The sequence below is a fragment of the Harpegnathos saltator genome, unplaced genomic scaffold (assembly GCF_003227715.2).
Source record: "Harpegnathos saltator strain DR-91 unplaced genomic scaffold, Hsal_v8.6 scaffold56, whole genome shotgun sequence".
Taxonomy (NCBI): Eukaryota; Metazoa; Arthropoda; class Insecta; order Hymenoptera; family Formicidae; genus Harpegnathos; species Harpegnathos saltator.
In genome coordinates this window covers 867,501-890,415 of record NW_020230382.1, presented here as the reverse complement: position 1 = coordinate 890,415, position 22,915 = coordinate 867,501, and the positions used below count along the sequence as shown (strand labels likewise).

The 22,915-nt window shown below is 54.8% G+C and overlaps 1 protein-coding gene across 9 annotated transcripts in view; it reads right to left on the bottom strand.

Annotated features, from left to right (window-relative positions):
* The window catches only part of Eip93F (Ecdysone-induced protein 93F), a 51,918-nt gene that overhangs the window by 22,186 nt on the left and 6,817 nt on the right, over positions 1–22,915 (bottom strand). For all 9 annotated transcript variants that reach the window (XM_025303680.1, XM_025303681.1, XM_025303673.1 and 6 more), the window contains exons 2-3: positions 1,464–2,380; positions 531–845 (exon numbers count right to left, since the gene is read on the bottom strand). In XM_025303680.1, coding sequence (XP_025159465.1) covers positions 531–845; positions 1,464–2,380 — 1,232 coding nt within the window. The remainder of the gene's footprint in view (positions 1–530; positions 846–1,463; positions 2,381–22,915) is intronic.

The window sequence follows — 22,915 nt, the reverse complement described above, 5'->3', positions numbered from 1 at the left end:
CGCGACGAAACAACAGGTGCATGAGAGGAGGGTAAAGCGAGAGAGAGAGAGAGAGAGAGAGAGAGGGGGGGGAGAGAGAGAGAGAGAGAGAGAGAAAGAGAGAGAAAGATTCCGATGACGTGATATCGCGCGCAAGTAGCAGGCAAAACGAGCAACGGCGGAGTGCGCGTCGCGCGCGGATCTAAGTGTCGGTAAATTACGCGGCGACGGGACCGTCGTGATATCGTCGACGTCTATCCGGAGCTATTCCGCGACTTCCGTTGGGAACGACGTTCGTAAAAAAAAAAGAAGAAGAAAAAAAGGAGAAAGAAGAAGAACAGAAGAAGAAGAAGAAGAAGAAGAGAAAAGAAGGGAAAAAGGGGGAGAAAGAAGACACACGAGAGAACGTCGCGCTCCTTCGTTTATACGCGTCTGCCGTCTTTCGCCTCGGGGGTAATCACTACGGGAGAGTAGCAGAGAAGGACGAAGTCGGTGCCCAGCCATGCGCAACCTCGCGAGTCAACGGCGCTCTCTCGCCGTCGGGTACTTACAAGGGGCGGCTGGTCGTCGTGGGGTAGTTTGCCGTCGAGACAGAAGTAACACTTGTCGAGCGGCTTCCAGTCCTCCGGCGGCGGGCTCGTGCGTCGGCTTCCAAGGAGGAACGGCGCCGCGGCGCTCGTCGCGGTCGCGTTCCCCTCGCGGCATAACAGCCCCGACCTGGTCCCTTCCGAGTCTGTCGCCGGCGTCGTCAGTATCGTCGTGCCGCCGCCGGAACCCGGCACTTCCTGCAGCTCCTCCTCCTTCTTTACCCTCAGCAAGCCCTGCGTTACCGGTGCCCGCTCCAACGCGACTTCCTCCGTTCGTTCCTGCAACGGAAAAAACAGCGGAAGGGGGGTGAGGATTTGCAGATTGCCGGCGAAGCTGGTGATTTCAATCTCCCGGGCGAGTAGACCTCTCTTCTCGCAGTCTCGAGTGGTCTTCACCTTGGTGAACGTACATTGCGTACGTTCGCGTTCGCGGCAGAAGTGAGCGCTTGGCCAGGCGATTGCTACATTTCTCTGGATCCATCGAGGATTCAGAAGTATACTACAATCACAGACAATAATCACCAAGTGCTTACTAAGCACTTACTTCTGCTGAACGTAGACACTGTCTTGATGCTATTGACCCCTCGAATCGTCATCTCATTTGTGAGCGCGGAAATCTGGGGATACGTTTAGCTCGCTTCTGCCAAGCACGAGTCTGACTCGTGGTGTTGTGGGAGCAGACGAGTTGGCGAAGCCAAGGTGAAATGGACAAATTAACACGTGGAAAATTGATAAAACTGACGAAACGAGAAAGGATTAGCGACCCAAACGGACCCGAGGGATTCCTGCTAAATTCGTGCTAGATTACCGACTAGTCTCTGATTGATTACTGGCTACTCAGTGAAGGTAGAAAACAATCGCATCGCCCATGAGACACGGTCGTGAACAAACACCAACCTTGGTCCCTTCCGTGTCGGTAGCGTTGGCAGTCGGATGATCCCGAGTCGCGCGATCGTTCTCCGTCCTGAGAGGGCTGACCGACCTGTCGGCGTCCTCGTCGAGCTTGAGCCGTTTCTCCGCCTCCTTCTGACCCCGTCCTGTCTCCTCGTCGTTCTCGTCGCCGTCCTCCTCGCCGTCGGCGTCCTCCCCGTCGTTCTGCCGGCGCCCACGTCGCCGTCTCGTCGTTATCGTCGTCGTGCCGGTCGTCGTCGTCGTGGTAGACGTGATAGACGTTGCCGACGTCACCGCGCTGCTGATGGTAGTCGCTGCTGCTGCTGCTGCTGCTGCTGCTGCTGCCGCCGTCGTCGCCACCCCCGCTGCAGCCGTCGCAGTCGACGTCGCCGTATCCGCCGTCCTCGCCGAAGAAGAGGTTTCCTCCCGCGCGATGCCGTCCGTCGGCTCGTCGACTTCGGCGACCTCGACCTTGATCTCGCCCGGCCTCCGACGGCGCGGATCTTCTTGCTGCTGCTGCTGCTGCTGCAGGTGATGATCCTGAGCCGACGGCGGCGGCGGCGGCTGCGGATGATGATGGTGGTTCTGCAGGTGATGCCTCTGCAGGCTCTCCTGCTTCACCACGCCGGTAGCGAGAGTCGTCGCTGTCGCCGCTGTCGTCGTCGTCGCCGTGGTCGTCGCCGTCGTCAGCGCCGTCGACGCCGCCGTCGACGGCAACGACGAGGGTGCCGGGTGATGCAGCTGCGGCCCAATTTGGTCCAGGCTCCCGGCTATCGGGTTGCAGGACGACGACAACGCCGGGTAAAGCCGATGGTGGGGCTGTGCCGTCGCTGATTCGCTGCTGCGGGTGCCGCTGTACAGGGTGTCCTGGTATTGCTTCCATCTCCTACGGCCCATCAACTCCTCCGCTACCCGTTCCAGACCTGCGACACCACCGCAACTACATCAAATAATGGCGTGCACCCTTCACCCACCACCTGTGCGTGGACGGGATCTGTTCGTTAGGATCAGTCGATCGATCCATCAGCCCGATATCGAGGATCGTTGTCGCCCGATATCTGGGATCGATCTAGGATCCAACAATCTTTGGCGAAGTCCCCTTTGGTCAACATTGTGTTCTAGTTGAGTTACTATCAAGGCTGCAGCGTCAAGAGCGGTGCACGAACTCTGCGATTCGGTCATATCCGCGTTCATTCAAAAACAGGTTCATTCATATCGCATCGCGCCAACACGACGCACTTTGTACGTCTTGCTGAAAACTCAGCGAAATATATCGCTCTCAGCTTCCCCGGGGCGGGAAGCTTGTGAAAACTTCAGGGGAATTTCGGCGAGTCCGACACGAGCTCATCGCACGAGCGCGCTCGTTCGGCCAATTCATCCGCTTGACGTGTGAAATATAAGCATACCGGCTGTTTGTCGTTTTTGTTTCCATCAGCATCGGAGCAGCTTGTTGAATAATATAACCGGCGCGTACATCGAAAGCCGAGAGAGAGAGAGAGAGAGAGAGAGAGAGAGAGAGAGAGAAAGGGGGAGGGGCAAGAGGGAGGGAGGGAGCACACACGATAACTTTATCAAAACGTATTTCCCTGGATGTCAACTGTCGCTATCGTAATCGTCGTGTGTATGCACACTAAAAAACGAATGTGGCCCGCGGTTTTATAATCGCGGTTGCATAATCGTGAGTTACGAGAAAAGCGCTCGCGGATGACGATATCTGCCCGCGTGCCGCGTGTGTGCCACACGGGGCGAATTCGCGCGCGCGCGCGCGCGCGCGCTCGCGTATCGCCCCGCACGGCGTTGCAACGCTCGAGCCGACTGTCGTGGAAAGTGATGAACGATGATTAAACGTTCCGGAGAAAAGCATGCGGATGTACGTTCGCGGAGACGCGGATGTCGGGGCGAAATTATATGAAGATCGTGTGCGCAAGCGATTGAGCAAGCGGACACGGCGGTTTTCGAAGGTCACGCTGGTCGCGGCGCGACGAAGGGAGAAGGAAGGAGGCCCTGCATTCGCCGGTGCAGAACGACTCTTTTTCTCCTCGTCCCCTCCCCCCCTCTCTCTCTCTCTCTCTCTCTCTTTCGCTCCCTCTCTCGTTTTTTCCTCCATTTTCTCGTCTCCTTCATTTTTTGATAGTTCGGAGCGCGCGAATTTTTCTCGTTTACAGGAAATTTATCACTTGAGTTTGAGAATGTCCGAGGATTTAATTGCACGTGGAAACGGAACGTGTTAATCTAATTAATTAACCTTTTTACCGTCGCCCGAACGAATGTACGCGCGAACGTATATGCGCGCCAGCATTGTCGGTGCGCACGGTGCGAATGAAAACGCATGGAGATATAATTTCCCTCGGAGCATTTTTATCCTTTTTCGTAACCGAGAGAAATCACTGGGAGAGGCGATTGTCTCGTCGACGCTGTTACGAAAATGGCGGTGACTTTTGCGTGTTACGTATCTCCTCCCAATTGATAAGGTCGCTACCATCGACGAGAGATAGAATATTTTTTTTTTCCTTTCCCTGTGCATATACACGTAATCGTCGAGTGTGCGAGTTTAGATTAATAAATTCAATGTCCCGGTGACATTGATTCCCTCTCCTCTCTTTCTCTTCCCCCCCTCTCTCTCTCTCTCTCTCCCGCTTTCATGTTTCACAAGCGACTTTACGCCGCTTAAAATCCCGCTCCGCTCCACGGAAGAACGCTCTGAACGCGATAGAGACAGCGATAACGGGGGATTTTTTCACTTCCTTATCCAAAGGCCGAACAGTTGACCGTTATCACACCGACGTGACGTGGCCGCCGCCGCCGGCGCTCGACTCCGACCAAAGGATTTTCAACGCGTCGGTTTCGCGCCAACGAATGCACGGCCGTTAAATCGTCATCGCGCCCGGCTCGCGTCGGGTTTTTACAAATTACGATATTTATGCTAGTCGAAACAATTATCAGCCGTGTGCCGTAGCACGATGCGATACGCGGCGCATTTGTGACGGATGTTAATTTCCTGAATAAATATTTAGCGCCGCGGAAATATGCCCGCCAGCGTGAGCCTGTGTTTTTCGCTCCGATCATTAATTTAGCGAACAGTTCGATATTCATTTGCGTAAAAAGCACCGCGCGCGATCCGCAGACGCGCTTTTTTGTCATCGGCGGCGGCGGCGGTGGGCGGACGGGCGGGAGGGAACGAGGGGGGAGGGGGGGGAGGTGGAGGTGCGACGGACGGAGCGAAACTGACTCAATTCGCGAGCCCTCGGTTCTTGCGTGTCGCAGCCTCTTCGTTTATTTTTATCGAATAAAGCAGCACAATTCGAAGCGCAAATTCATGTGTCGCTGATTAACAGGTTGCTCAGATATCTCTTCGACTTTACAACTTGTTAGCTGTAATGCAGGAATGAAGCACGGAAGAAAGAAGAAAGAAATCAATGCACGAGTATGTTTCAGCCGAAGGCCATGTTCAGCGCGCAAGGACCAACATCCGCGCGCGCAAAGGTTTCGCGAATCGCGCGGGCAAATTTTCCGCGAGCTTTCGCCGTCGCCCCGAAAAATCCCGCGCGAATTCCAACGAAACTGTCACGGCTCACCACTGCTCACCCCTCGTTCGAATTTTCCTCAGCCCCGCGCGGCTGTTTCTCGCTCGACGCGTCATAAACGCGTCTCCTTTCCGCTCACGCGTCCTCGCACGAGGCACGAAGCCTCAGAAAACAGAGTTTACTCGTCGAATCACCGGGCTTTATCTCGCAAAGAGCTCTTTCCGCGCGTCCTATCGTCGATCAAATGCAAACCGACAACGGCTGGCCGGCCGGCCAATTACGGACTCGGACGCGCCAATCAGCCGCGCTTCTCGACGGTCACCCGGTATCACGGCGCGCGTGCCGCAAATGCAACGTACCGTCACGCCAATCGGTCGTCGCGTGTGTATCGCACCAACGTGTGCAATACGTTTCGTCGTATTCGCGACGCACGTACGCACGCACCCACGCACGCACGCACGCGTGCACACGCTTCTCTGTATTCGCGAGGCGCGGCGAGTCGCGATCGCGGATCTCTTCCCTCCCCTTCTCTCTCTCTCTCTCTCTCTCTCTCTCTCTCTCTCTCTGCTTCTCTTCCCTTCAACGTGTGCATGCATGAAAAATATCTCGCGTGCACATCGCGGTCCGACGCGACGATTTTTCATGGCGCCCGGCCGCCTTCGTAGCACTGAATTGATTTTGTGTCGTTTGTGCCGCACGCGCGCGCGCGCGCGACCGGATAGTCATTAGGGTCACAAAGAGCCGCGCGTCGCGCGGCCCGTACGAGCGACGGCACGTTTCGACGAAATGCGTTGTTTCCGCGAGCGGGAATTCGCAAATTAAATTGCGCCACGGCGGCAATCGAGGTGGCGTCGCACTTCGCCTCGCGTCTTGGAATTTCGGAAGCTGTCGGCGGCGCGCGCGAGCGCGAGCGCGGCCGGTGGCTCGTTTGTGTTTACACAATCCGGGTTAGGTAACGCCGGAGATATCTGGCGATTCGGTAATCTCCCTCGCGAGATTACAGTACCGATCTATCCACACACAACGGAGACAGAGAGGCAGAGGCTTAATTAGCGCGGCTTAACGGCGGAATTGGTGCGCGCACGAGCGCGTCTGGATATAAATAAAAAATGAAAAGGGGGAAATGAGAGAAAAAAAGTGGAAACGGGAAAAACCGCGTGATATCGAAAACTGTTGCACGAGACTGAGAGAAAGAGAGAAGGCGGCGGGGGGGGAGGGAGAGAGAGAGAGAGAGAGAGCGAGTAAGGGGGGAGGGAGCGAGAGATGGATCTTTGATCGCGCGCGCGCGCGAATCATCTTGCCCGCTTTTGTGAAAAAATATTGTTTCGAAAATAAACCTCATTAACGAGAGAGATACCGCGACGGGCGGGCGGGCACGCTCGCGCTTGCAACGCGCAACGGCGGCGGGGGCGCGCGGCATCGCTTAATTTAGGATCAATTTGTAATGGACCAACGGCTTTGCGCGGCGGTACACCATCGAAAAATTCAGAGGAAAAGTACGGCACGCTTAAAATAATGGGACTTCGCTGCGTTATTACATTTTGTCTCTCTGCAAATTTCCGCTGATATAAAAGCGTATTTAGCAAATAAGCGCAAAAGTGACCCGATTACAACGCGATCTCCTCCACCCCGCCGGCCGCATTTTTTTCGCCCCGGGCTATCGATACTCGTGCGCGATATTGTATTCGAATAATTAAGTTTTACAGCGCGCGCGCGCGCGCGCGCTTTCGGCGATCGCGCGCATCGATTTCGCGCGTCGCGTCCGAGACCTCTGCGTGTTCCTCTGCGGATTCCCCCTTGATTTTGTCTTTCGTCCCAACGACGCACGTTTCGTCAGGAAAACACCTCAGTTCGAAACATCGAAGATAACAGAGACACGAAGGCAGCGCGGTGTGCGACCTCGATACGTGCGGCGCGGACGGTGCGCACGGCCGCGAGAACCATTTCGAAAGTACATCAGGCTGTCTCTCTCTAAATTCAAGTCCACTAAGGTCGGTTTATCCCACGCGAGTGGACATTCGCGGGCGATTAATTATTCCAGCCGCGTACTTGGTGCGCCGCGGTTATTATCGCCCGGCTTAACGGCGCGTGTCGGTTTTTCTCTTAATCGACTTATTTTTCTCAGCACATGTGGCGGTCGCAGGCACGCACGCATAGATACGCTTCTCGATTTCCGAAAATGATGTACCGCCGTGGAGAATGGCTCGTGGCCGAGGACGCGAAGTTGCGCGCGAAGAACAAGCGCGAGGTTGCCACGCCGCGACATATTTGGAACTTCGCGAGCGCAAAGAGACTTGCGCGCCTCGACAGTTGATTGGTTCGATCGTTAATTATACATCGCGTGTTATCGATTTACGTGCACGTCGGCGAGTCCGCGCGACAGCTACACGGGTTTTAAGGGACGTTACCGTCAATGCAGGTTACAATAACGATAATCGTTCGGTTATCTGATTTCTCGCAACCTTCGGAGCTTGCAAGTTCCGTGCGGAAAAGCGTTGGGAGTTTCAGAGCGCCGCGAGTTGTGCATTTGAAGATACGCATCCTCGTCGGGTATCGACGGAGAATATTAGAGGCCTGCAAAAGTTGGTCGAATCACCGATGATGTCACTGACTCGCAGGATGAGTCATTTTACAGACGCGCAATCAGGCAATTACTTGAATGTCAGCGGTACAAAGTGACGGATAAGACGGTGCCAGATATCAATGGCGTGTATTATTCCTCTACTAGACTGTCTCGTTGTTAAGAAGGTAAACGTGGCGAAACGAAATCTCTGACGAACTTTTCCCAATCGCTGATATATTAATTAGGACATACTTCAAGCCGATGTTGTAAATTCTCTTCGTAACAACAAGCAGCGCGCACACACACACACACGACGTCGATGGATTACTCGCCCTCCCAGCTGTAATCCGTGCGGATTCGCGCATTTACGCAGTCATGCTTTCAATCGTGAGTCGTAAGCGCGACCGGTCTGCGCAGCCTTGTCACTTAAACTTATTATCAATCGGTACCAGTTTGTTTTCAGTGCAGCCGGGCAGTCGCCGGCATTAATGGTGATTAATATGTAACGGCATTAGCATGTTAACCGGTTCTCCGGCAATGTTGATGGAAAGGTTAGAACGAGTGTGGCGGAATTGATTTCGGAACGCGCTCTCTCTCTCTCTCTCTCTCTCGCGGGCAAGGGAGAGGGCGCGATATCGCGTGGAACGCATACGAATTTCGGGGATTACCCGGTAAAGTATAGCGAGCGCGGGAGATATATCGCGGGCTTCGCGCGAGTTCGTGAATAAAGCGCGAATTATCGCGCTGAAGAACGAGAAGGCCATTGATCATCTTGGATGGGGGCGTAATTACACAACGCACGCTCGAGCGAACGAAATGTTAATCCTTAACCCCCTCGACTGGCGACAGCCATTTCTCAGAACCGCGTCGAGCAGTTCCCCGTGGCAATTATATCCCGATCTCTCCACGCCGGCTAATTTCTCGATACAATTTCAGACAATAAATATCACGCGGGTGAGACCGCGAGCCACGTGTGACTCGCGGACGGCTGTGCGGATCCGAGCGATCTGTCAAGCGCCGCTCTCTGCTCTTCCGCGTACCCCCCCCCCCCGCGCCGAGATTCGCCAGAATTTCTCCAGACTGTAATCTGCACGCGTGTGATTCTTTCAACAAATAAATCTCATGACGATATCGATATGTACGTGCGAATAAAATAAAATATTACCAAGATGCAATCGAGTCGCGTAAGAATTCCCTGAAGCAAAGAAGGAGGAGGATAAATCCGAGAAGGTACATCTTTCCAAAGTACCGTCGAGGAAAGAAGAGGAAAAGAAGGAAGACTCCCGACGAGAATCATCGCGTCTCGTATCTCACGTCTGCCCCCTTCGGATTAATCCCCCTCACATGCGGGCGCACGGAAGAGGAGTTTGTTGGAAGAAACGTGTTGTCTCGATCTCTAATTTATACAAATACAATTCTTTAGACAAAAAATGCAACAAATACATGGTAGTGACAACATCGATATGCACGCGCAAATCAATTTCCCAAAATTATCAAAACGCAGATAGTCGGCGCATCAAACAGCTTCGAAGTAACGGGGAGCAAAAGCAAAACAGGCAAGATCAATTTTGCCGGAAAGGAGAGTCGGAGAGAGAAGACCGACAGCATGAATCACCTTTTGTATTTTATACGCCTGCCCCCCTCCCCCACCCCATCCCTGGATTGTGATCTCCACGTGCGGGTGGGAAGAGAAGCGGCCGAGAAAGCCGCGCGCTCTCGCGTCGCCAACACGCCGACGCGTCGACGACGGCGGCGAATTAACACGCTCGCTCGGAAGCGCGCATGAAAAACATCTGAATAAATTATTATTGTTTGTCGAACGTTTCGAACGAATGGCGACGCCCATTGCGCTAGTCCATCGCGCGCGCGCGCGCGCGCGGCCATTATTTAAACGCTCTACTTCCACGCAGCTTATCAAACACAGGTATAATGCGCTTTGCGGAAACGCGAACTGGATCCACACGTCGACCGCGCTGCGAGACGTGTGCGTACGTGTGTGCGTTCTCGCGCATGCCTGTGTGCCAGGAGAGAGAGAGAGAAAGAGAGAGACAGAGACAGAGAGAGAGAGAGAAAGAGGAAAAAATGCACAGCCGATATTACGGTCAGGGACGAGAGCTCGACTCGTGGTGTGCTCAAGTGCCGCGAGCTTGCGGCCTCGTGAGCTCGCTTTCGGCGGAAAAAGGGCGCGGCGATCCGCGCGTCTTAATTTCGCTCACGGACAAGACGGGCGCGATTCGACGCCGCGGGACGCGCAGGAGCAATCCCGCCGGTTGAGCGAATTTTCGCAACCGACGGAGCCGACGCTACGGACTTCCGAGGTCTACTTGAGCATCGTAGTTTGTCGTCGGATTACGTCAGTATGTCAGACCTCGGGAAGTCAGCCACGAGGAGGACGAAGAGAAGGAGGACGCCACCTCCCCTCGCCGCGGAGGTAAACGCTGCGTTTGAACGCATTCCGTGTTCGACGTTATAAATTGCCTCCGATCGGCCGTGCGCGACGGCGTTTCCGCGCGCGGGCCGTAAAATTAATTTATTCGCCGATAAGGGACGGCATAATGTGAAAATTTATCATGTATTAGCGATACCGTGTTTACACTTTGTCCGACACGTCTGCACGTGCGACGCGTGCGCGCGTCCGCGCAATTCTCGATCTCACCGCTCGATCGCGGCCTGTCCCGCAGTCTGCGGAGGAGAAAAGGATACGACACAATCCCGTTATCTCTGCATGCGTCGAGCGCGTGCAGCTCTCTGGGTGACGGACGTGCGGCGGCGGCGGCGGCGGCGGCGGCGGCGGCGGATGTGGCGGGTAGAAAAAACGCGAAGCGTCTCAAGAGCATCGTGCGCAAATTTCAAGCGGGAGCGGGGGAGAGGCTTGCTCTGTCACTCGCAAATTTATAGCGCACTTCTCCTCATTGAGCGGCGTTCCGACCGATCAACTCATCGACGCGAAGATCTCTTTCGCGCCGAGATATCTTTAGCGGCGAGTTTTCAGGTTTCGCGATAACACGCCACGAGAGAAGGAATTTTCGCTTTCGCGGGCACAACAATGAGTCACGCTGCCGATTCCGATCGCGAGTCGGCCGCGAAGTGACCGATAACGTCGCGTCATTAGAGCCGAACGTGAGTCGAGCGCGCGTCCGTCGAAATTGTTCATGCAAAGGCTTTTACGGGCGGCCTTACGTCGGCCGTATCGTTAGCACGTGCCGGGATTTTCGAGATCAGCCCGTTGCCGTTGCAGCCGGCGTATTGGCTCAGCGTGGATTAGATTACGATCGGATGATAACTCGGGACCCAAACACCAGCCGCGCCGCGGCCGAATAAAGCTCGCGCTCGTGCATTAGGCGAAGGAGAATTTCTCGCGTATTTGATGCTCGGCGTGGTGGAATATCGAAATCTCTCTCTAAAATTTTTGCTCTCTGAAGTTTCGCCGAAAACGTGTGAAACGTTTTCACCAGCCGGCCAGCCGCCAGCCAGCCAGCCAGCCGAAGCAACGGTGGATATGATTCCGCCGCTCGGAATCGCAGGTGTTGAATGTTTCATTTAAGCTCGGAATAGATGTTTCATTTAATTTTAATGAAGAAATCACTCAAGATAGAGATACAGCAAACGATATACGGCAAACTTTGAAAGCCGACTCTTAATGCGAATGAATGTTTTCCAATTCGATTAGAGCGAATTTGTAACAGCGACGACGGAGTGTGTACAATTCACTATTTAATTTCGACGGGAGATTCAGAAATTCCGAGTGAAAGAATTCATCGCTCTCGAGCTCGAAAGACCGGGTCTCGTGCTACCTCTCTCGTGGAATTCCACTGGAAGAAATTTAGAGAGGTCGAGACCTCTGCGCCTTTCTCGAAATCGAGCACACGGGCACTATTTGGCGCAAATGACGAAAATCTGCGCGCGGAACTTTGTACTTTGCGCGACAGAAATTCGCGGCACTTATTCCCGCGTCCCCGCGGATGTATCCCGGCGTCTCTGTCGTCGCGCAGCCCGCGTGTCGTAATCGTACACGTGAATGCGTCTCACGGCGGGAGCACATGCACGACCGGCGCGCTCGTGTGCGCGCCGCGAGATTCCGAGAAGAATGGCGTTTGTTTCACGTTTCTACGTCGATTTTTCAGCGAGATAGGGCCGTCCGAAGAGTTTCGTGTTTTCCAAAGTTGGCGAGCGGCGAACGCGCACCCGACACAATGTAGTGCGCTCGCGTCTCGAGCTTCACATCCCTCCCTGAGCGCAACATTGTCGCGGACCTCGGCCTCCGCCAGACGATTTCGCCGGCCATCGATAACTCCGCGCGGAAAAGTCGTAGAGACACGCGGCGAAGTGCATTTTACAGCCGAGACCGCCCCGCTTCTGATGACAGGGACACGATCGTTCCCTCTATCTTATCGATAAAATTTGCAGCACACCGAGCAATCGATCGTCTTCTCCGCCGGAGCAAAAAATAAACGCGCAATCAGGTGAGCGATTTCGATCTTGATTTCAGCTGAACGAAAGGAAGAAAAAAAGGAAAACGAAAGAAATAATCCGCGAATCGCACTGTGGAGAATATAATCTTTTGTGATTTTTGTCGCAAGTCACTGCGGTTTACGCTCACTCTACACACTCTGACCGTATTAAGCGTGTAAAAACTTGTTGCAATCTAATCTGTCGTTTCGAAGCGGAAGATTCTTCGACTGAGATGACGCTCGTCTCGAAAAAAACATCTCGAAAATTGCTCTTAAACGTTGCGAACTGTGACGCGCGAACGAGCGTTTAATTATTCATCGGCGATAAACCGCAATTACATGATTGAGCAATTTGAGCAATTGCAGGCACAGGTCGACCAAACTTTAGCACCGTTATAACGTTCCGGCTATCTCCTACGTGGATGTGCGCAACTTCGTTTCTCTTTTTTTTTTTTTTGTTGGTTGCACACGTTGCTTCGTTTTCGTTCTATTCTCTGCCCCCGCCCCCGCTCCAGCCCCCGCCCCCGCCCCCGCCCCTGCCGTTTCAGGTGAAAGAGTGAACGGAAGTGTGCAACAGGAGCGGTCTATTGGTAAAACCAAAATATCGCTGCCGATAATTCTCGATATCGCTTACACGCGTCCTGACGTAATTCCTCGTCGACCTTTTGACCCCGGCAGCTCCGCGCCATCGCACCGAATTCCCGTCGATCGCGCGCTGCAAAGGGGAAATATGGTTTGATTTATTCAGTCCCTCCCGTTACGGGATTCCGCAACAATTAACCGAATTTCTCGTCGCGCGACAAACGCGACGGACAGAGCGCGTTAATCGGACGCCGCGCGTTGCGTCTGCAACTCTTATCGCGATTACAAATTTCGCGAATAATATAACGCGAATTGTCGACGACGCGGCCGATTCGAAAGGCGAAACGGACGTCTCGATATTAAGACGCGCGGGTCAGCGGGGAAAAAGGATAACGCCGAGCGGCAATTGCTCGCTCGCGGCGCGATAGTCGGTGATTTACAATTAGATGCAAAAAAAAAACAGTACGTGCAACGTGACGAAGATGCCGATTGACATGTAGCGCGACAATTCTATTCTAGTCGCTCTGCATAACGACTTCCCGCAGCCGAACATATATAAATATATATATATATTATATTTTGCTAGTGCGATCGAGAGCGATTCATTGCGTAAAATAGAAGATGGCGGATCGATTCATCGCGCATGTTTCGTTATCCGTAATCCGATCCATTTCTCACGACCTACGCTCGGATTCTCCGTTCGAACACGGTCTCGATCTCCTCGTCTGTCACACGTCCAAGATACTGTCCGCCTCTCTCTCCCTCTCCCCCCCCCTCTCTCTCTCTCTCTTTCTCCCTCTCGCCTGCGAATACGCGATTCACATATTGAAAAGCCGTAGCGCAAACGCCCGAGAATTCGCGCTCCCGTGAGTCACGGAAAAAATCGCCGCTGCGCACTCGCCGCGAGGCGGTGGAAAATCGCTAATTTCTTTGGAACCACGCCATACGCACGGCCCGCGATCGCGACCGCAGGAATCGGCCGAGTCATCGCGTCGCGGCGAAGCGTGCAAACTTCAAGGTTGCGTAATGACTCATGAAAATCTGGCCGTAGCTCGCCGATTGTCCGGCGAATATTTTTCCTCTCGCCGCACGAATTCGCGCCTCGGCGTCTGCAGGTTTTTCCGAGCAACCGGTTTTCGCAGTATCGCGAGAGAAAAAATATAAAAATGCACAGAAGCCAAAGGTGACGGGACGAGATAGGGGGGAAAGTCGCTTTGCGCGCGCGCGCGCGCGCGCGTGTGTGTGTGTGTGTGTGTGTGTGTGTGTGTGTGTGTGTGTGTGTGTGTGTGCAAGCGTGAGAGAGGAGGAGGGGGAAGAAAAAAAATCTACATTTCATATTTGCACGACTTCGACGGTTTACGAGCGGATTCGCGAATGAAGAATCGCGAGAGGTCCGCGGCGCCGCCATTTGTACACGGAAACCCGCGCGATTCAGCGCTTTCCGCGTAATCATGCGCGCGACAATGCATGCAAGCCGATTATCTCGCGATGATTTGCACGGCGGTGACTGCGATCGGATTATCGCGGGATTAATCATCGACCTAAAGAGCGCGACGACGCTGCTCCTCTCTCTCCCTCATAAGGCTCCCGAACTGGCTCCATCAAGATCCGCGCTGCGCGCGATAAACGGTGCTGAAGTATGAGTCTGTACCGGCGACTGCGGACGTGCGGTTCTCTACCGGGTGTGCGAAGAAGCGACAGCGTCGGATTAGGCGACGACGCTCGCGTATTCGTCACGGAAGGGACGTTATCACGCGGGACTGTTACAAACGCAATTCGTCGTGGCGAACTCTCTCGGCGCGACCAGAAGAAGGCGCTTCATCGTCGATCCGATACGTGCCTTGTATTTTCTTCGCGCGACACGCCTCGTCGATTAAATGAAATCGCCGACGCAATTAATACCGCGCGCTCCATCTTGATTACCGCTTTTTCCTTCTTCCCGGCACTTTCCACTCGCGATCGCAATTAATAAATTAGCTCGATCGTTCTGTCAACGACGTGCAAAAACAACATATATTGTTTAATCATCCTCTCATCAGCATCGTTCCTCGTTCGCTGAGGACGCGCATGTGCAGCCAAACGCGAGCAAAGTTCGACGCGATTTTTCCACGAGGGAAACGAGCGCGAGACGACGACGACGACGACGACGACGACGACGACGACGATTGATCGATCGTTCGGTCGATTCGCTCCTGCTCGACGCGGCGTTCTTTTTCCGCGATTGAGGAATCCGCCGCGCGAACTCGTTATACATTCATGGTGCGCGCGCGGGGTCCGAGTCCTTGATCGATTCCAGAAGTAATTAGACTGCTGCAGGCGCGCCCCCGGGTGAAATTCCAGGAGGGAGAGGTGCCGCCGAACCAATCTTATCTCTCGTGCCATTTAAGAAGACGAAGAAGTAGGGCGGGTGACCACGCCCGGGATTAAAGCGACGATGCTACATCGGGAGAAGCGGTTCGACGAATAAAATCATTATCTACCTCCGCGCGTAGATTGGCCGCTCGCGACGCCGCGGTTTCGCGCTCGCCGCCGCGCCGCGCCGCGCCGCGCCGCGAGAGTTCACCGGGACTGCACGGAAAGTTCGAAGAATGACAGGGGAACAGGTTTTCATCCACTCACGCGGATGTCCCACTCAAGATCCCCATCGACGTGATTGCGAACACGATTGACGTGATTAAGCCGCGTAAAAAGGAGCGAGGAAATGGCAGTCGACCTAGCAAGAGCACCGTTCACCGTGGGCGCGCGCATCTTCGCCACGATCTGAGATCGCGAATTACGCGATAAACAGCCGGACAAATCGTACGCCTGTGTGCCGTGGCGAAAAATCGACGAAGAAGCGCCGAGAGACGCGCGCTCCTTTCGTTTCTCTCCCTCTCTCTCTCTCTCTCTCTCTCTCTCTCTCTCGCTCTCTCTCTCTCTCTCTCTGTCTGGTTGCGGCGCCTCGCAACCGAGAGAGAAAGACCCGAGCGCGAGAACGGAGCGACTTTCCACGCTTGTCCTCCGCGAGGATGTAGCGGCACCATTCCTCAATTCTAAATCGAACGGCCTGAGGGGCCCGCTCTCGACCAATGGCGGAGCCGCGGTTTTCATCGCGGCACGTCGGCGCCGTCCGTTCGCCACGGTCCCTCGGCAACTACACCGCACGATGCCTTCTCTAATCGCCGGCCCATTTCGACCAATGGCAATCCGGTTTAGACGAGAGTAGAAGCTTAGGAAATGGCTGGTTTCTCTCTCTCTCTCTCTCTCTCTCTCTCCCTCTCTCTCTGTCCCTCTCTTTCTTTCCCTCGCTTCCTTTTTCTACCTCTCTTTCGGCCTCTATCGCGCGCGCGCTCGCGTTCTCTCCTCGTCGCCTCGGGGCCGTGGTGGGGCCGGCCGCGCGCGCTCGGACTCGAACGCGGGACGAGCTAGCAACACAAGGCTATCCTTTGTCCGAAAGTCGCTTGGTGCTCGGTCGCGTCGCTGCCGTCCACCGGACGTTATAATCGCGCTGTAATTGCGATAAAGAGCCGGCCGGCCGGCCGGCCGGTCGACCGCCGCGCCGCGCCGCGCCGCGCCGCGCTGCGTCGCGCCACGCGGGTCCACCTTGCGCAGGTATAAACGCGGAATATTTGCTTCCCCTCCCTCCGTTCCCTCGGAGTCAAGCCGAGCAGAACCGCCGCGCCTCCACCAACACCTCGACGCCTCTTTAACCGGTATACCGATTTGCGCCCGGTTCTGACGACTCGCGCACGCGGAGGACTCTACCGACAGCTTCTCGCTCGTCGACGGCTCGTCACAGCTTGACTCGATCGCGACGAAAACGCGACGTGCAAGAAGCTGCTGCGGTCGACGCGGTGCGAACGTCGCGCTGCGCCGCGCCGCGCCGAATGGACTCTCGTTAACGGGCTGCCAGTTGCATAACGCCGTCGTGGAAAACTAGATCGCTCACTTTCAGACCTCGTTTCGCGCGACGGCCGTTCCGCGGCGGCCAGGCTAAACGACGCGACGATTGCGACCCACGGCCAGGAAAAGATAAAAAGGAGGGAGCAGAGAAAGAAAAGGAACGGGCATCCACGCCTATAGACGCGAGTTATCTCGCGCCGCTTTGTTGCATGATCGCGAGAATCCCATTCACCTGGCGGGATCGCGCTCTCGCTGGTTACCGAGGCGAGCGAAGGACGACGGTGGCGCGCACGATGGATGTCGAAAGCTCGCTCGCTCGCGCGCGCGCGCGCGAGAGCGCACTCGCCAGTCTCTCCTTCTCCCGCGGAGGCCTCTGTCGTGCCTCCCGTTGTACACACGGCCGTGCGCCTCTCATTAATAGACGAGACGAGACGACGATGCGCGCGCGTGGAGCCGTGGAGTCGACGCCGTCGCCGTCGCCGTCGTCGTCGCGGTATCGAAATCGCCGATCTGCCGCGCTCGGGATAAAAATAAGCGGCGATGAATAGTAAGCTGCGCGAAACGAGAGTTCCCATGGCGGCTCATTGTTGCAGCGTTGTCTGATCCCTCGATCGGCTCTCCTTGAGCACGAAAGTAGCCGACAGGAACAGTCACGAGCCGTCTTGAACACATGCCAAGTTCGTTCTCGCGTAAGATCGCAATCGCCGCGCGCTCGCGTCACTGTGTGCACGCGCACATGTGCAATTAGCGGCCTATGAAATAAAAGATAATTCCCTGGCCCTCCCCTCCCCTCCCCACCCCTCCCCCCCTCTCTTTCTACTCTTTCAGAATCCCCATGCAAGTCGGAAGACCGCCTTTTCGCGTGACACCAGCAGCACAATGTGGCGACGCGCGCGAGCTCGACGCTATTATCTCTCAACGTCGCAACGTCATGACAGTTTTTCGAGCGACTGTGCCGTCGCGCGACGCGACTCTCGGCTTGCCGGCGCGTCCGAAAATATGTCCTCTCTCTCTCTCTCTCCTCTCTCTCTCTCTCTCTCTCTCTCTCTCTCTCTCTCTCTCTCACCCCTCTCTCTCTCTCTCTCTCTCTCCGAGAGGTTTTCAAACGGCGACAGGCCGAGCTACCAGCTGCCGAATCTTTTAGAGCCATTCTCCTCTCTTTGTCCCCTCCCCCTGCCCTTCTCTTTGCCGCTCATTCAGTCTCATGGCTTACTAACGGCCGTGAGGCAGCGCCAATGCACTATCGAGGGGCCGCTTCCTTTTCTTCGACGACGACGGCTGCAAAGGTGTGTGCACGCGTCGTCCGTATACGCAGGCAGGAGCGGATGGGTGACTGTCGGTCGCCCGAGGCTGATCGTTTCCGCACACACCGCGGTGTAATCAAGCCCCGGTCAGGGAGCGGGGCGGGGGCGGGGGCGGGGGATATGTTAATAACGCTGGGAATGCCGCGCTGACGCGGTGATGCGAGACTGTTTTCGAAATCGGCGAATCGAGTATTTCCACGCGGAGCGCGGAGGATCAATTTTGCAGACGCCGCGCGCCATCGCGATCATCGATGACCCGAAAAACCGAAGGTCAGCCTCTAATATTTTCGAACGCGGGCACGTAGCGCGCGCGGGAGGGTGTGCGCGAAGACGAGCTGACCTCGTGAAAAATTGTTCTCGCCGTCTCGACGGCGCGGCGCAACGAGTGCGGGAGGGAGGACGTAAAAATTGATCCGTTAATCGAAGGCGTCCTGTCTTCGGTTAAAATTAAGGGCGCCTGAAAAAGAATCACCTCGGGCACTTAAAAAATACCACCTGAACCGTCGTGTTGCTCGGCGAATTTCCTGAGCGTCCCCTCCTCCTCCCCCCCCCTCCCCGCCGTCCCTCGGGGAAACGAATCTTGGTCAGAGCGCAAATAGTCGCCGTCGCGTCTTCGACATCGACTTCGACTTCGTCGTCGTTGTCGCTTTAATCGCGAGAGTTAGGCCGAGTCAATATACTCTACGCAAACACCGTCTCCGGGGTATCTCGGTTTTAGTATCATTACTCCTCAGAATTACGACCGTTCATTATTCTACAGCTCGCAACCGGCAATCATTTTGCAACTGACAATGGCCACTCCCATTCTTTGCGGCGCGACGAGCGCGTATGAAAAAAGTTTCTCTCTTTCGCTCTATTCTCCCACTCCCCCCCCCTCTCTCTCTCTCTCTCTCTCTCTCTCTCTCTCTGGCTCCATCTCTCTTCGCGACGAGCAGAGAAAGAGAGGCGCGACATTCACAGACGGTCGCAGCCTCTTTGAAGAGCCGCTGACGCGAAAGGTGAAGTTGTATCCGACGTACGGCGCAACGCTATCAGCCCCGCGATCCGATAATCGCTGCGGTTGGCGCGCCAAGTTTCGCCTCGCGCACTTGAGGTCGCGTCACACACGAAGGCGGACAGAGCTGAGGTTGGTGAGACGTTGGGCTGTTCAGCAGCCGAAATATGGGCCGGGCTGCTTTCGCATCGCAGACGCGCTCTCGAAAGGATTCGCGCAAAGTTCTCTCCGTGGCGCTTTGTCGCATCGCAGACGCGCAGATCTCCCCAGGTGAGAGGCGCGCCTGCCTCGTCTTTTTCGTCCGTGCGCGCGGTGTATAACGAGACTTTCGTGGTCGCAGTCGCGTCTGCCTAAGCGGTAATCGGACACCAGACGAGGCAACGGAGTCGTTGTCTGGTGACCCATTTATCGCTCTACGCTGTCTAGTGTTACACCCGCGAGAAGAGTCGCGTCGCGAAATATTACCGTACGGGCCATGGTAGATTCGTCAGTGACAAAGGCGCGACAGTGATGGACCAGGGAGCGCAGCGAGAAGCGCGCGCTGCGCGGGGAAAGAGGTGCTCTGCCGGGCATTCCCCTATCGAGAGATTCGTCGCTCTTCTTTCTTCGCAGTGTCGCAACCGCGGCGCCGATAAGATTGCCCAGCGGGACTTTGACCTTCGGATCCTCCGTCGTCCTGAATCCGCCTCGCCGAATCACACTCTCGAGGCGATTACGACGAATCGTCGCATGCACCGGCGATGATTTCACGCGGACGCGAGCGATGCTTCCCAAAGGCTCGCAGGACTCACGTATTCCTTCGGCGAAATCGTCACCGATCACGTTTGATCCCATGTCTGTGACGTCACAACGAGCGCGCGACGAACGCGACGTCATCTCGGTCGTCGTGCCTGCCGGACGCGTGATCGTTCGAAAACGCGCGTCGAATTATTCTTCTCGCGATCGGACGCGTCGCACTTGCGTTTATGCGACTCCCCGTCGTCAGATAAATATTATTCCAAGATGTGTCTACGACCAACAAAAATATAAATCATACGCGTCCGCCCGAAGAACTCGCTTCGGTCGCTCCATTCGCGCGTTCGCGTGTTACGTTACACGTAACGGCGCTTGGAGTAAGGAGCTAACGAAAATGTTGAAACGGTCAGACGGAGGAGCAGCGGGAGGAGGGAGGGAGGGAGGGGGGTGGAGATGTAAGAAAGACGAGACGATAAGCTAAGGAAACCGTAGCGAGTGAAGATAAAGACGCGCTGGTGAGAAAGAGAGAGAGAGAGAGAGAGGAGAGCGGAGGAGAGAGAGAGAGAGAGAGAGAGAGAGAGAAACGGTGCTTCGCATGCAACCGGAATGCAACAGTTAGAACGTGCGCTGCGAAGAGAGAGATGCATCGCCGGCGTGTGCACGCGAGTGAAACGCAGAGAGCGAGAGAGAGAGAGAGAGAGAGGAGACATTCGCAATGCTGCTCTTTTCCAGCGTACGTGTACACACAGGCGCGTACGCACGCACGCACGCACGGGAATGCGAAACGAAGCTCCAGGACGGTTGATTACCGGCATTTCGGCCGGCGTGATAAAGCAAGGCTTTGGTCACGCGTGCGCGCGCACGGATGAAATTTTGCGGAGCGCGTCGGGCGCGAGGGGCGATTAAAACGCGGCAGATTACCGGCGTCATCCGTCATCGGATTAACCTGCCGCGCGTTCCCAGCTCCGCCTTGTCGCGATGATCCGCGAGCGATATTCTAACAGGCCCGCGTTGCGGATTCGCGACGCTCTGCGACAAGTGAGGAGACACGCTGCGGAGCTCGACCCGTCGTTTGCGATGAGTTACGGCGCCGACAGAGCTCTAATCATCTTATCTTATTATTATTATTATTATCATCATCATCATCATCATCATCATGTGACAGGTGTGAAATGAGACGGAGAGAGAAGAGAGGAGGATTTAACGGTGCGCCGTTACTAAAACTGCAAGAATCGCCACCTCAAACTCCGGAATCAGACGAACGCGCGCTTGCCTCCTCTCCCCCCCCCTCCCCCTCCTCCGCTCGTCTCTTTCGTGCTCCACCAGCTTGGCTCAGATAAGTTTTTTTTCAGTGATAGCGGGATTGATTTGATCGATACCAACGTTAGAGCCAGCACGGAAAGCCCTGATTCTTTTAATATCGTCGCCTGAAAATACACGTCACGTGTAGAAACTCTTGACATCTTTACAAACACTCGAGGATGTAAAAATCGCTATCGTCGCGCCCGATAATTCGCCTGGCAATTCGTTCGGCTTTATCGCTTGTTGACTCGGACGGCGTATCGAAATTCGCCGTGGTAACTTCGTTAATAACTACGCGCGAGAGCAGTGACGGGGCGCGATGACGGCACGAGGACGGATCATCGTCGATCCGCCGCCGAAGTGGCGCGACGCGCTCGAGCGGTCGTCGGCGATAGCGCGACGATACCGAGAGAATTCGGTCCCGTCGCTGCAAATTATTTATCTCATAAATAATTTAAAGGCCGGGGATGTTAATTACGCGAAATTAGCGTCTTCGATCTCCCCCCCCCCCCGGCGCGCCCGCCGCGACGACGGAAACTTGGCGCGGGACGCCAAGAAGAACACAGGAACAGTTGTAAATTGCTTTATCGTATTGCGGGCGTTTCCTGACGGCGCATTCGGACGCGAATGCGAGGCACGGTGAAACGAAGAAGTAACTGATTTATGAACTGGAGTTGCGAGAGACATCGCCTCTCTCCCTCTCTCTCTCTCTCTCTCTCTCTCTCTCTCCTTCTCTACACGAGAGAGAGAGAGAGAGAGAGAGAGAGAGAGAGAGAGAGAGAGAGAGAGAGAGAGAGAGAGAGAGAGAAGAGAGAGAGAAGAGAGAGAGAAGAGAAGAGAGAGAGAGAAGAGAAGAGAGAGAGAGAGGAGAGAGAGAGAGAGAGAGAGAGGTCGGCTGCGTCCCTATGAATGTCATGTAAATGCACGACGGATTCATCGACGCGCTCGCGAGAGAGCGACTCATCACGACGCGCCGTTTTAATCGGTATTCGGAAGTTCAGGCAGGACGAAAAAAGAGATAGATAGATAAAGATAGAGAGAGAGAGAGAGAGAGAGAGAGAGATAAAGAGAGAGAGAGAGAGGGGGGGAGGGGACAGGAGAGATAGCGATAGGGAGAGGAAGGGAACGCAGCAGAGACGAGAGCTTCGTCCTTCGGACGTTCGCTTCATTAGAAGACAGCCGGTTTATCTGTACTTTATTCGCGCCCGCTTTGCCATTCTGCCGCGACTACTAGCGCTAACACGTTGTTCGTTAACGAGCCAGTCGGCCGCACTAATTATCCTCGGAGTCTATATAATCGCTTAATACCCTGTTATCCGATTGTATCGGACGTTGACCCATTTTCCACTTTCGAAACATTAGCAGCGCGCGCGCGGTCGTGTCCGAACGATTATGATTATTTAAAACGGCGTTTCTCGTTCGCGTCGATGCATACGGGGTCGTGCGGACCATTGAGAAACTTTTCTTTCGCCGCACTGAGGCAATCGATTGTGCAAGCGCGAAATTTCAATGCGGAACGATTTAATTGCCGCGATGAGCCCGGGGAGTTTGATATGTGTACGATGATTGTGTGTGTGTGGAAAGAGCGGCGCACGAGTCGGGACAGAACTCTAAAACACGGTAATTCCCAGTGCACGCGCTCGCCCGTTATCGTGATGAATATTAATTTCGAATCTTGCAAAGAGACTTTCGAAGGTCGATTTTATGTTACGCTTACCTAATTTGTTCTGTATTCATTTGAATTTCACATAAAGAGGGACAATTACATAAGAGCGGGAAAGAGAGAGAGAGAGGACGAGGAAAGAGAAAGAGAAAGAGAGGAAAGAGAAAGGGGGACGTGTCGTTACTTTACGTGTCATCGCGAAACATACATATATACGCGAAAATTATACCGCGTCAAATTTATGTCGAGTCGAAGAATGTTATTTAGCTCAATGTCGCGGTTCTTTGTCGACTCGCCGTGGTTTTAAGAAACGGCTGTATAAGACTACGAGACTCCTTCAATGCAGCATCTCGGTGCAGCGGCGCGTCGAAATATACCGTTTATTTTAGACCCCGAAAATATATCGCTTAATTTAGTTTTAATTACGCGACTTGCGCGACCGACGCCACAGGTTTAAT